Source organism: Mesoplodon bidens, assembly GCF_964165515.1.
Source record: "Mesoplodon bidens genome assembly, chromosome: 11".
NCBI lineage: Eukaryota > Metazoa > Chordata > Mammalia > Artiodactyla > Ziphiidae > Mesoplodon > Mesoplodon bidens.
Genome location: NC_138167.1, coordinates 42,427,457 through 42,439,911, shown reverse-complemented (window position 1 = coordinate 42,439,911; position 12,455 = coordinate 42,427,457). Strand labels below are relative to the sequence as shown.

Here is a 12,455-nt window from a genome sequence, read left to right as displayed (position 1 = left end):
AAGGCATGCTGTTCTAGCTGGCTTCAGAGATCTTGCAATGTGTGATTTTAAGAAGCACTCTTTACCTAGTTCATCACTTCCAAGTAATTACAATTCCAGAAAACTAAAGGACGTGGCACAAATTCTTCCATCCCAGAAGGGTCCCTACTCTTTCCCAACCTTTTCAAGTTCACGATACATAAGAGAAGAAGTACTGATCTACACATTAAATACAAGATGAGACACAATTCAGTACACTGTTGCTCTTACACAAAGAGGAAGTAAACTAAGGGTCATTAATCACTGGAATTAAACAAATGCTAATTTCTCATTTCTCAAACAGCTGGTCTTTGACACTGGCACATGATGCCTACCTCTTCCAGAGAAGGGCAGAGATGACGGCATATGGGTACACTGTCACTGATGTTTACAAATACTGCCCTCTTGGAATGTGGCTTTATTGGCCCAAACATGCTGTAGTTAACTGGGTGTGGCAACACATTTGTCTACCCGCCATTTGCCCCTCTTCGCTACATACAGAACCCCAGAGCATTCTTAGTGGCAGTGTGCCAGCCCCAAGGGATTAATCACAAGCCTCTTTGCTGGATACTCACTTTCCCAGCCTCCACTGCAACTCAGAGTGGCTCTATGACCCAGCTCTGGTCCATAAGGTGTAAGAGGAAGTCACCTGGGGATGGAGCGTCAACAGAAGCAAGCCCCCATTGCTCCCTTCCTTTCTGCTTGGGTCATTAGTGGGAAGATGTGACGCCTGGAGCTGCAGCAGCTTTCTTTAAGGCCTGAGGTCACTAACACAAGGAAGAAAAGCTAACATGATTACAGGGATACATATTTTATAAATTAGAGTTATATTATAACCTGCTTTTTTCACTTAACACATAAGCATTTTTACACTTCATTAAATATTCCTTGAAAATATAATTTATAATGGTCACAATGTGTACAGTTCCTTAGAATGACTGCCCCACAGTTTAACTGATTCTCTGTTGTCAGAAATGAAGGTAGTTCTGCTTTGCTATTCACTGTGGGAACACAAAAGTATACACATCTCAAATGATTTTCTTAGGATAAGTATAATTGGTGGGTCAACTTATGTACTTTAATGACTTTTTTTTTTTTGGCCACGCCACGTGGCTTGTGGGATCTTAGTTCCCCAACCAGGGATTGAACCCGGGTCCTCAGCACTAAAAGTGCAGAGTCCTAACCACTGGACCATCAGGGAATTCCCTAACGACTTTTATTTTATTTTTTTAAGTTTAAAATTTTTTTTTTTTTTTTAATCTTTGGCTGCGTTGGGTCTTCGTTGCTGTGCGCGGGCTGTCTCTAGTTGCGTCAAGCAGGGGTTACCCTTCGTTGCAGTGGGCAGGCTTCTCATTGCAGTGGCTTCCCTTGTTGCGGAGCACAGGCTCTAGGCGTGCGGGGGCTTCAGCAGTTGTGGCATGCGGGCTCAGTAGTTGTGGCTCCTGGGCTCTAGACCGCAGGCTCAGTAGTTGTGGCACACGGAAGTCCCCTAACGACTTTCAGTACAGTCTTCCAAACTACATTCTAAGGAAATTATATGAATTCTCCACTCGCACCAGCATTACACAAAAATGTTTTCCTATATTCTCTTTTGGATATTACAATTTAAAAAATCTTTGCCAAATGGGGCTTCCCTGGTGGCGCAGTGGTTGAGAATCTGCCTGCCAATGCAGGGGACACGGGTTCGAGCCCTGGTCTGGGAAGATCCCACATGCCGCGGAGCAACTAGGCCCGTAAGCCACAACTACTGAGCCTGCGCGTCTGGAGCCTGTGCTCCGCAACAAGAGAGGCCGCGATAGTGAGAGGCCCGCGCACCGCGATGAAGAGTGGTCCCCGCTTGCCACAACTAGGGGAAGCCCTCGCACAGAAACGAAGACCCAACACAGCAAAAATAAATAAATTAATTAATAAACTCCTACCCCCAACATCTAAAAAAAATAAAAAGAAAAAAGAAAAACTCTTTGCCAAATGATGGGCAAAATTTTGCCTACTTTTACAGATTTTCCTGTCTCTTCCCTCACTATCAGATTACCAATTGTCATTTCTTGGTGAAATTAGTAAGCTTTCTCTCCAGTAGCAGTCCCTCTACCTGTCAATTTTCTAATCTTCGGCAGGAATTCAGAAAACATTTGTGGAGCATTGCACTAGAAAGGTACTACTGAAATGTAAAGGTAAGACTGCCCTAAAGAACTAAAAACCAATCTGACACACAAAGCAAAGGCAACAAAAGCAAAAATAAACAAGTGGGACTACATCAAGCTAAAAAATTTCTGTATAGCAAAAGAAACAACCTAATGAATGGGAGAAAATATTTGCAAATCACTTATCTGATAAGGGGTTGATATGCAAAATATATAAAGAACTCAAACAACTCAAAAGCAAAAAAACACAAATAACCTGTTTAAAAAAATGGACATAAGATCTGAATAGACATTTTCCCAAAGAAGACATACAGGTGGCCAATAGGTACATGAAAAGGTGCTCAGCATCACTAATCATCGGGGAAATGCAAATCAAAACCACAATGAGATATCACCTAATACCTGTTAGAATGACTATTATCAAAACAACAGGACTTCCCTGGTGGTGCAGTGGTTAAGAATCCGCCTGCCAATGCAGGGGACATGGGTTCGATCCCTGGTCCGGGAAGATCCCACATGCCGCAGAGCAACTAAGCCTGTGCGCCACAACTACCGAAGCCCACACGCCTAGAGCCCATGCTCCACAACGAGAAGCCACCGCAATCAGAAGCCCGCACACCGCCAGGAAGAGTAACCCCCACTCGCTGCAACTAGAGAAAGCCCGCGTGCAGCAACAAAGACCCAACGCAGCCAAAGAAAACAAAAACAAAAAACAGACAACGATGCCACAACTAAGAGGTGGTGCAGCCAAAATAAACAAACAAATAAATATATTTTTTACAAAGCTAGAAAGTCAGATGATGCCATAACCACTTCTACTTGGCAAACTGCCAAAAGGCGGCCATAAACGAAAGGAGGAGGAGTAAAAAGATCAGATAAACCACATCTTCGAAATCAACTTCTGTGAGTGATGAAAGACACTAAAAGGCATCTGTTATGCCCTCACCCAGTCTTGTAACCAACCATATTGTACAACCCATTTCTGTTCTTCCAAGCTTTCCCCAACCAGCAAACATCACTTCTGCACTGCCCATAAAGTTAACTTATGCCTCACCTTTCTGACCTCCCGAGGGTTTTCTACTCTGACTCACTGCCTGCAGGGCCATGCAAGCCCCAATGTCCAGCAAGGTATGCCGCCAGGGCATTTACTGATCCAGCAAGTGAAGTTGGGCCTGCCTGGGCTGGTTCCCTCCTGACACAGATGAGACCTTTGAAGAACATCTGGGGGATGTACAACACAGGGAATATAACCAATACTTATAATAGCTATAAATGGAGTATAACCTTTAAAAATTGTGAATCACTGTTGTACACCTGAAACTTCTGTAATATTGTACAACTATACCTCAATTAAAAAAAAAAAAAACAGATCTAAAAAACAAACAACCATCTCCGGAAAAGAGATGTCCAATGCTGGGAAGAGATGTCTTATAGAGTCAAGGGCTGGAGAACCCAGTCCTCCACTCCAAGGAGACCTGTGAGGAACCGACAAGGTGGCTGGCGCATACGCGGCGCAAAATGGAGAAATCTCAACTTAGAGACTGGGGCAGGTGACCCGGCTTAATTCCAAAATTTAACACTTACTTCAACTACCAGTTCATTTCAGAAACTGTTCCAAGTCACACGACAACTCAACAGCTTCTGTTGTCTTTCTACCAAACCGCAAGAGGAAGCTAGAGACCGCACCACTCTGCCCCGGGCAGTAAATGCTTCCTACTATTTGACCTCCACCCGGCCGGCTGCAACTGCAGCCTTTCCCCTAGTTCTGCGTTCTCACCAGTGGATTCAGGAAAATATCCCCGCCCACACTAAACGCGCAGCGCAGGCCTGAGCAAGGGAGATATCCTGAGGGACCGCGCGCGGTTTTAGGGTCAGCGAAGAGGATTGTAAAGTGCTCACTGCCTTTCGGTTCCGGGACAAGAATCACGTACCAAAGCTCATGAGTCACCAACAGCCGCCGCGGGCCGGAAGTCACTTAGCCGGCGTTCGCCCTGCTCTGTAGGGCGGCGTTTCCCGTGAGCCCGCGGGCGCGCGAGGACTACGACTCCCGGCATGCTCAGAGGCCACGGGAATTAACCCTTCAGGGCCCGCGGCTGCCCTGCGCCCCGCCTCCGCCCCTTACCTGGACCCCGCAGGGTGAGTTTTGGGGCGCTGGGGAGGGACTCTTTCCTTTATTTAAGGCTTAAGGGTGTGTGTGTGTGTGTGTGTGTGTGTGATGTACTCCCGGCTGGAGGAATGATTCTTACTTTCCTAAAATGAGACAATTTTCAGTAATGACATTCAAATGCTTTATTTGCGAGTGGGAGACCCAGCATCAACTCTCTGAATCCCAGGGCCTAAGAGGAATCACTACTATCTTCCTCAGAATGCTATCTAAATCGTCTCCTTCTTTACCCCCAGAACAAAAGTAACCAGCCACCCATCCCCTCTTCCATACTCCCCCCATCGACTTCCACCCTTCCCCAGAGCCCCCAGCAAGGTTTGTAACCTGGCTACCGAGTCAGGGTTTTATTATCCCTCCGGTTGGGTGTGAGTACTCAAGGAGCCCAGAGGACCTCTCGCATCTTTTTGGATTAGAGATTTTAGAAATTAGGCCCTTTGCCTCTCAGAGCCTGCCCTTCCCCCCAGGTGCCACCACGGAGTCCCTGCAGGTTCAGCTGGCACCCTACCTTTGTCTGACTTGAATGACCATAGGCTTGTGGACAAGGGTTCCTTCCTTGATCCTTGCCTCCATCCCCACCTCTAAAACAACACTGGGCACAAGGGACAATGGTGGGGGGGGGGCGGTCACACTCTTCTGTTGCTATTCTTTCTCTATATTGTGCACAGTTCCAGTTCTGGGCTGGGAGGGAGGGAGTTAGGGACTTGAGGTATTGAGGATTATTAGGCTGTGGGGTCAACTACCCTGCTCCTCATCCATGGTAAGAGGGAAATGGAAAGGCTGCTTGTTTTCTTCTCCTTTCACTACTCCCAGACTCCACTTGAACAATCCCAGTTCACAAGGCCCCCATCCCTGCCTCAGCCTTCAAGAGTCTAAAGCTGCTAGGAAAAAGGGCCATTCTGAGTCAGGCGGTTGGGGGCCTGAAATGCCTGGATGCCCTTCTTTGCCTTACCCCTATTTCAGTGTTTGTCACTGGCAAGCATCCTATCCTCACCCTGGAGGTTAACTCCCCCATTCTGGGCAGTCTCTGGCCTCCTCCTCCTCCCCCTCCCCCCAAAGTGGCCATTGTTCTGGTCAGCATTTGGGGCGGGGTGGACAGAAGGGAGAAGACCTTGGGGCAGGAGTCCTGAACCGTAGGAGGCCAGGGGAGTGAGGGCAGGCCGTCATATCTCTCCTCTATCTCACCCTCCCCACAGCCAACTGGCTCCCTGCCCCTGCCCCCGCCCCTTGACATCCCAGACTCCCTGGCTATTTAAACAGAGATGGGTGCCCCCATCAGCACACTGTCCTTTGGCCACCGGACATCATGCCTCCCAAGAAGGATGTTCCCGTGAAGAAACCTGCAGGACCCTCTATCCCCAAGCCTGCTGCCAAGCCAGCAGCAGGGGCCCCTCCAGCCAAGACCAAGGCTGAGCCAGTGCCAGCACCAGTGCCAGCTGTCCTTCCAACCCCTGAGAAAACCCGGGAGCCCCCCATCGATCTCTCCAAAGTGGTGGTGAGTCTCTGGAAAATGAGAAAAGAGTTTGGAGGGGGTGGTACAAGGGTGGGATACAGCCTAGGGGACTAGGGGTATCTAGAAGGTACGGAATCCGTAAGCACTGGATAACAGTGGCGCTTTCTCTTAGTACCCCATTTGGAAGCATCCAGGCTTATGACTGCTGTTGTCTTTGTTGTCACGTGTGTGTATGTACACACCCACACACCCCCACCTTCTTACCGACCCTCCTGCTGGAGGCAGGGCCTGTAAGATGGGGAACATCTGGGTTCTGAGGACAGTTTCAAGGTGAAGGGAGGGAGCTGCTGCCTGTGCCTGGCTGACTATTCAACACTAAAGGCCACAGCTCTGAACCCCAGGAGGGAAGGCTGAAGAGGACAGACTTGTTAGACAATCACAGCTGGGGGCCAGGGGTAAATTTAGCTTTTGTTCAGCCCCCAGTTATGTGAGGGATGCAGGGCTTAGGGCAGTAGAGGGAGGGGAACAGGTGGCATGGGATTAACCCCGGTCCCTGGAAACCCTCCCCCCAATAATTCCTCCTCTTGGGATTCTCCCAAGGTCTGGAGCTGGGAATGGGACTGAGGTGGCTGGGCTCCCAGCCTGGTCCCTTTGGGCCCCTCCCCAGAACTGGCTGCCAGTTGGTCGGGAGGAGTGTTGGAGAGGGATTGAATGAGCCCTGTCATCTCTCCTCACCTGCTCTTTTCTTCCACAGATCGAGTTTAACAAGGACCAGCTGGAGGGTGAGGCGAAACCCCTGAGCCCACTGTCCATCCCAAGTCCCTCTTCAGATCCTCCTTCTAGTCCCCTAACTCCTCCATTCCCGACCTTGAAAACTCCCCCACTAGTACTCTTTGTGTTCCCTGTTCTGCTCAGCTCAAGCACATAGTTTCTGAATCTCCTTTCTCCTGGTGGTGATGGGACCCCTTGTCAACACTGACCCCTCCTCATACTTCAGAGTTCAAGGAGGCCTTCGAGCTGTTTGACCGAGTAGGGGATGGCAAGATCCAGTACAGCCAGTGTGGGGACGTGATGAGGGCCCTGGGCCAGAACCCCACCAACGCCGAGGTGCTCAGGGTCCTGGGGAACCCCAAGAGTGATGGTGAGGGGACCTCTGGGACAATGCGGGTTTTCAGTTTGGTGGTGGAACAGAGGAATGTTGGTAAGGTGACAAAAAATGCTGAGGTGGGTCCCAGGACTTTAGAAACTGTCAAACGCAGGGGCAGAAAAGCATCGTGAATGTTGAAGGGATAAAACCCTTCATGGTGGGTATGGGAGCTGGGTCCTGGGTGACACTACAGTGACCTCTCCTTCACTTCTCTGATCTCCAGAGCTGAAGTCCCGGCGTGTGGACTTTGAGACTTTCCTGCCCATGCTCCAGGCAGTGGCCAAGAACCGGGGCCAAGGCACATACCAGGACTACCTGGAGGGGCTTCGGGTGTTTGACAAAGAGGCGAATGGCAAAGTCATGGGAGCGGAGCTCAGACATGTCCTCACCACCCTGGGTGAGGCAGGGACCAGAACTCCTGTGGGGTTGAGAGGAGGGGCTGAACTAAGAAGAAGGTTGGCTAAGTAGGCAGAGCCAGGGAGGGATTACTTTCCTGTAGGCCATGGGCAGGAGACTGAGAAGGTCAGAGCCTTGGGGACAATCTGAAGGTGTTACTCCTGCGGAGGCTAAAGTGTGTGGGCTGCAGATGCCTCCCAAAGGGCAGAGGAAAGGGGATGAGGTGGGAGATTTGAGTTTCGGTTTTGGAAGAGATGGTCGTACTCTATGATATGGTATGTCTCTTAATCCTCTGGAATTCAGTTTCCTTATCTGTCGAAGCTTTCACCGGGTGTAACTGAGGTGAAACGGAAAGCAAGATTCAGGGACACATTCAAGGCATGCTCATTATAGGGAGAGGATTCTCTTGGGGGACTGTTGCTGTGGGCAAGTCTCCAGGGTGGAAGAAGAGGAGGTCCCACTCAGAAGAATGAGGCCTAGGTTGATGAGGGAGGGAAGGCAGGGGCTAAAACGCTGTGTCTGGGGCTCAGGAGAGAGGATGACTGAAGAGGAGGTGGAGGCAGTTCTGGCAGGACATGAGGACAGCAACGGCTGCATCAACTATGAAGGTGAGGGGCCAGAGGAGCAGAAGGGACAGGGGAAGGGGGGAGGCAGGAAGTTCGAGGTATGTGGGTGAGGCACCCTGGGACCCATATTATCTAAAGTCGGGTGGATCATCATCAGGCCAGCTTCTGCAGCCCCTCTTGCCTCCTCTCTCTGCAGCCTTCCTGAAGCACATCCTAAGCGTCTGAGCTCCACAGGTAGGGCCCTCCCACTCCGCCTTGAGAGGCAAGCCTCCTTCCCTTCCCTCAGCCAGGGTGGAAAAGCAGGGAAGTACGTCTGCATGTCCTGCTGCGCGAGAGCGCCAGGATTTGGCAACGTTCATCTTTTTCCACAGGTGCAGTGGGGTCGGACACTGCCCCCCCGCCATCGCCTCCCGCAGGCGAAAGCAAGTTCCTGCCACTAGGAGGCTACTGTTTCAAAATAAAGAGACAGTTCCTCCCTTGGTCTCCGACTCTTGCTTTCTTTATAGGTGGGGGAGGGAAGGAAGGAAAGGGAGGGCTCTCTTCTCCCCCCACCCCTCCGCAAGCCGACATCCTCTGACTTTCTTGCTTCTCGGAGGAGCAGATTCCTGGCGCTCCACTCCACCCTCTTCCGCAGTTTCTGTGCCCCAGATAGGGCTGCTCAGGAGAAATGAACAGCAGCGGGCCCCGTCCACCTCATTACTAATATAGCAGCGTCATCTGCATAAACCCGGGCCAGGATTCCTATTGGCTGGGTCGGCTGGGGGTGACGTCATTGGGACGTACTAAGACTAGGGTTGGGCCCGGAACCGGAGCCATTACTGCAGGAAAAGGTCCCGCAGAGCTGAGCAGTCAAGATGGTGGGGCCCAGCGCTGGGAGGATGAGCGGGATTTGGGGCGAGAGGCGGGAAGCCGGGGATAGGGGGCGGGGAGAAGGCAAAAGGTAGGGGGTAAAGGAACCTGAGGGCCTTAAAGGTTGGAGGTGGGGTTGGAGTGTCGGGGTTCCTGTCCTGCTGGGAAGCGGGTCCCCAGCATGGAACGGGAGTTTGTGGTTCAGAGTTCTTGGGACTGGGGTAGAAGCTTGGGGGATTGGAGTTAAGATGCTGACCGCTCCCCTCTTCTCTGAGCAGTGTGACTTCACCGAGGACCAGACCGCAGGTAGGTAATCTGACCCCTATTGAGGTCATGCTTAGGGAGAGGGACACTCCCTCTAGCACCCTCCAGCCACCTGTCTTCTCTTCAGCACCCCCAGGGAGTACTTCGTGGATTCCCTTCTCCCTCCTTCTGGATCTTCCATTTTATTTCTCACTCTTTCTTCCTCCCTTCCCTTGTACTCTAGATCTGAGCCCCAAGCACTGGGTGAGTTTTAGGTGGTGTGGGCATGTGAAACAACTTGGTCACTAATGCCTGTTGTGTGTGGGGCTTGGGGACTGTGTATTAAGCTGCCTGTGCTCCCCTGTTCCTTAGTCAGCTACTTCTGCCTCTTTTCTCCTCCTGTGATAACTTTCCCCCTCCCCCAGCTTGGAATTGTGAAGGCTGTAGACAGCAGTGACCTGTTACTTTGTGAAAATGGAACGGGAGTTTGCTGAGGATACTTCTTTGTAGCTGTACTCTCTGAAAGGTCTCTGTACTGGAGGGGTGGGAAGTGGCAGGCTGGGATGACCCCAGTCCCAGGCTGCTGCTCCCACTTCCTTATAAGGACAGGGCCCAGACAGGGCGGTGGCAAATCCCTGCCCTGAGTAGTGAGGTGAGGAGGCTGGGCAGGCTGCTGCAGGCAGAGGGTATGTAAATTCCTCTGCCAAGGGGAGGAAGGCCGGGTCTTTATGCGGGACACCTGAGTCGGAGGAAGGGACGCTGGATCCCTCTTAGAGGGTTTGGCTGCACAGCGGTATAAATATCTGGTTTCCTCAGCATGATCAAAGTGGAATGGGCCGCAGGGGCTGTAAGGGAGGGTTTGGGTCAACCCCCACGTGCCCAGTGCTGATGTTTATCTGAATCCTCAGAGTTCAAGGAGGCCTTCCAGCTGTTTGACCGAACAGGGGATGGCAAGATCCTGTACAGCCAGTGTGGGGACGTGATGAGGGCCCTGGGCCAGAACCCCACCAACGCCGAGGTGCTCAAGGTCCTGGGGAACCCCAAGAGTGATGGTGAGGGTCCTTAAGAATAACTCTGCAGTGTGGTAGTGGGTCTGCAGTCTTTAGCTAATAGCTTCGCTTTAGCTAAAGCGAACTCAAGCAGCTCTTCTCTAGCAAATCCCAGATAGATTTCTCCTGCCTTGAGTGGGAACCACATAATCCCCAGTCCTGAGAATGCATGTGACCTTGCTTCCACCTCCTTTATGGCAGAGATGAACGTGAAGGTGCTGGACTTTGAGCACTTCCTGCCCATGCTGCAGACTGTGGCCAAGAACAAGGACCAGGGCACCTATGAGGACTACGTTGAAGGCCTTCGGGTGTTTGACAAGGAAGGGAACGGCACCGTCATGGGTGCTGAGATCCGGCATGTTCTCGTCACACTGGGTAAGGCTCTGCCCTTCCTTCTTGAGCTGAGGTGCCACCTGATGGACCTCATGTGTCACCCAATTCCAGAACGCTCACTCTTTCTTCCCGTCTGCAGGTGAGAAGATGACAGAGGAAGAAGTAGAGATGCTGGTGGCGGGGCATGAGGACAGCAATGGTTGTATCAACTATGAAGGTGAGGGACTAACTGGGGTCTCACGGAGGAAGCAGCCATACAGGGCAGGTCAAGCGCAGCATTTGGGGCTTTCCCTGTCCCTGGATTCAGGCTCCAAAAAGTGCCAACAGGCAAGGGGCAGGGCCTGGCCCAGCCCAGGAGTGGGAGGCCAGGGGGGTATGACAGGAGAGGAAGGGCTTATGTGGCATGAAGGGTGGGAAAGGGATGGGAAGTAAAATAAATGGATGTCTAATCCCTCGCCGCCTGACCCCTTCACCCCATGTCTGTGTCTTGTCTTCACCATTAATGTCTCTTCCTTCCTGCAGCGTTTGTGAGGCATATCCTGTCGGGGTGACGGGCCCATGGGGCGGGTACGGCTCCTCCCAGCCCCCCTTCTCTAGTTGACCTCCCCAGTGTTTTTCTTCCCAGCCTTTGCTCTCTAGCCCCTGCCCTTCCCCTACTACCATCTGACTTCCTCCTGGCATGTCTCTGCATGGAGCTGACTGGGGAGGGGAGGGGTTCCTCAAAGAGGAAGACAGCCTGGGGGTGTGGTACCTCCTTCTCTCCTAGAATGGGCTCTGAGGTTTTGCTTCTTAGGGCACTGGTGTCTGGGAACTCACACCAGCCTATCCCAGTCTTGCTTCATGGTCATCCTTTAGCCCGGGAGCACGGGCAGCTGGCAGAGCGGGGTGGGTTGCCTGTCCCACTGTGCTACTGTAGCTGAAGTCTCTTTCCCATCCTTCTGCTGGGCAGCTCGGAGGTACCCTAACCCAAAACTCTGTCTTCTCCTCCCGCCAATGGCTGACAGTAGCTGTAGGTGTAGTTGAAAACTCTTCTGCCTCTGCTGTGTTCTTGCTGCTCAGGGTGGGGTGGGGAAATAACAGCTGGTGGGAGGGGAGCTGGGGGCTGAGAGGACTGGTCAGACTCAAGGTGGCCCCTCTGCAAACTGACCCCAAGGTTGGTTGCTGTGGGCACATTCCTTCTTAGGCTACCTTTGTGGTCTTGTGGTCTCCTGGCCCCTGGTGGACCCCTCCCCTTGGCCCTGCTCCCTGGATCACCCCCTCTCCTTTCCACAGAGCTCGTCCGCATGGTGCTGAATGGCTGAGGACATTCCCAGTGTGCACGGAAACCACACCTTCCCTGTGGGAGACTGTGTATGTAGCCCCAGAGGCCTCCTAGGTGCTCTTGTCACAGTACTTTTCCCAGATTGTCGCTCTTGGATGATGTTTGCCATCAGCATTCACCAAATAAACTTGCTCTCTGCCCTACATGCGGTTCTGCTTTCCTTCTTGAGCAGGGTGAAGGGGAGGACAGTCTGGGGTCAATGGACCAGAGGCTGGGGAAAGCCGGCCGGCAAAGGGCCTCTAGGAACCATCTTTGCCTGATTTAAGAAATGCTGGCCTTAGTTGTTGATGCTACAAAGCCTACCCCTTGGGGATTAGGAAAGCCATGAATCCCTGTAGCACCAGCGCTGGCCACCCTTGTGCCATGCCATGTGGCGCTGAGTCCTCTCCTAGCCCTCCCCAGAACTGAAGGCCTTTTGTCGGGGAGCCCGGAGAGTGTTTATTGGCGCAAAAGCCAGGCCGCATTAGCACTGCCTGAGCCCGTCTGTCACTTCAGCAAGGCTAGGGGCCAACAGTAACAAGCAGCTGAGATGCCTGCCTTCTCCCCGCCTAATAAGGGAAGATATGAAGCCACCACTTCTGAAAGGATAAATAGACAAAATCTCTGGGATGTGAGGATGTCCTTCCAAGTCTTAAATGGCTATTTTGAGGGTAGGTGAGAGAGAGCCTCTGCCCAGTCCCTGCACCACTTGTACAGTCTGGACAGCTGTGCTGCCCTTGGCCTGTTTGGGAGAGAGGCCCAGTGCCTCTGCAGCCCCGCCGAGCGCCACTGGGAAAGA

At 52.1% G+C, this 12,455-nt stretch overlaps 2 protein-coding genes across 6 annotated transcripts; both read left to right on the top strand.

The window, feature by feature from the left end:
- The first annotated feature begins 4,231 nt into the window (after positions 1–4,231).
- MYL6B (myosin light chain 6B) lies at positions 4,232–8,533 on the top strand. Of its 3 annotated transcripts, none has more exons than XM_081250140.1 (8): positions 4,232–4,295; positions 5,581–5,815; positions 6,528–6,555; positions 6,771–6,914; positions 7,144–7,317; positions 7,847–7,924; positions 8,079–8,116; positions 8,254–8,533. In XM_081250140.1, the coding sequence occupies exons 2-7, from the start codon at positions 5,627–5,629 to the stop codon at positions 8,105–8,107; spliced, it is 642 nt and encodes a 213-aa protein (XP_081106266.1). In that variant the 5' UTR covers positions 4,232–4,295; positions 5,581–5,626; the 3' UTR covers positions 8,108–8,116; positions 8,254–8,533. The 3 variants fall into 3 exon arrangements, with proteins under 3 accessions (XP_081106266.1, XP_081106268.1, XP_081106267.1); XM_081250142.1 differs by having other exon boundaries at positions 4,236–4,295; positions 5,600–5,815; XM_081250141.1 differs by lacking the exon at positions 4,232–4,295 and adding an exon at positions 4,560–4,638.
- Positions 8,534–8,646: 113 nt separating this feature from the next.
- MYL6 (myosin light chain 6) lies at positions 8,647–11,820 on the top strand. 3 transcript variants are annotated; one of them, XM_081250145.1, is made up of 7 exons: positions 8,647–8,739; positions 9,010–9,037; positions 9,883–10,026; positions 10,225–10,398; positions 10,496–10,573; positions 10,879–10,923; positions 11,629–11,820. In XM_081250145.1, the coding sequence occupies exons 1-6, from the start codon at positions 8,737–8,739 to the stop codon at positions 10,905–10,907; spliced, it is 456 nt and encodes a 151-aa protein (XP_081106271.1). In that variant the 5' UTR covers positions 8,647–8,736; the 3' UTR covers positions 10,908–10,923; positions 11,629–11,820. The 3 variants fall into 3 exon arrangements, with proteins under 3 accessions (XP_081106271.1, XP_081106270.1, XP_081106269.1); XM_081250144.1 differs by lacking the exon at positions 10,879–10,923; XM_081250143.1 differs by lacking the exons at positions 8,647–8,739; positions 10,879–10,923 and having other exon boundaries at positions 8,965–9,037.
- Positions 11,821–12,455: the final 635 nt, after the last annotated feature.

Coding starts and splice junctions, on each gene's coding strand:
- MYL6B (XM_081250140.1), top strand. CDS start 5,627: ATGCCTCCCAAGAAGGATGTTCCCGTGAAGAAACCTGCAGGACCCTCT. Junction 5,816..6,527: donor TCGATCTCTCCAAAGTGGTG/GTGAGTCTCTGG, acceptor TTTCTTCCACAG/ATCGAGTTTAACAAGGACCA. Junction 6,915..7,143: donor GGGGAACCCCAAGAGTGATG/GTGAGGGGACCT, acceptor TCTGATCTCCAG/AGCTGAAGTCCCGGCGTGTG.
- MYL6 (XM_081250143.1), top strand. CDS start 8,980: ATGCTGACCGCTCCCCTCTTCTCTGAGCAGTGTGACTTCACCGAGGAC. Junction 9,038..9,882: donor CACCGAGGACCAGACCGCAG/GTAGGTAATCTG, acceptor CTGAATCCTCAG/AGTTCAAGGAGGCCTTCCAG. Junction 10,399..10,495: donor GCATGTTCTCGTCACACTGG/GTAAGGCTCTGC, acceptor TCCCGTCTGCAG/GTGAGAAGATGACAGAGGAA.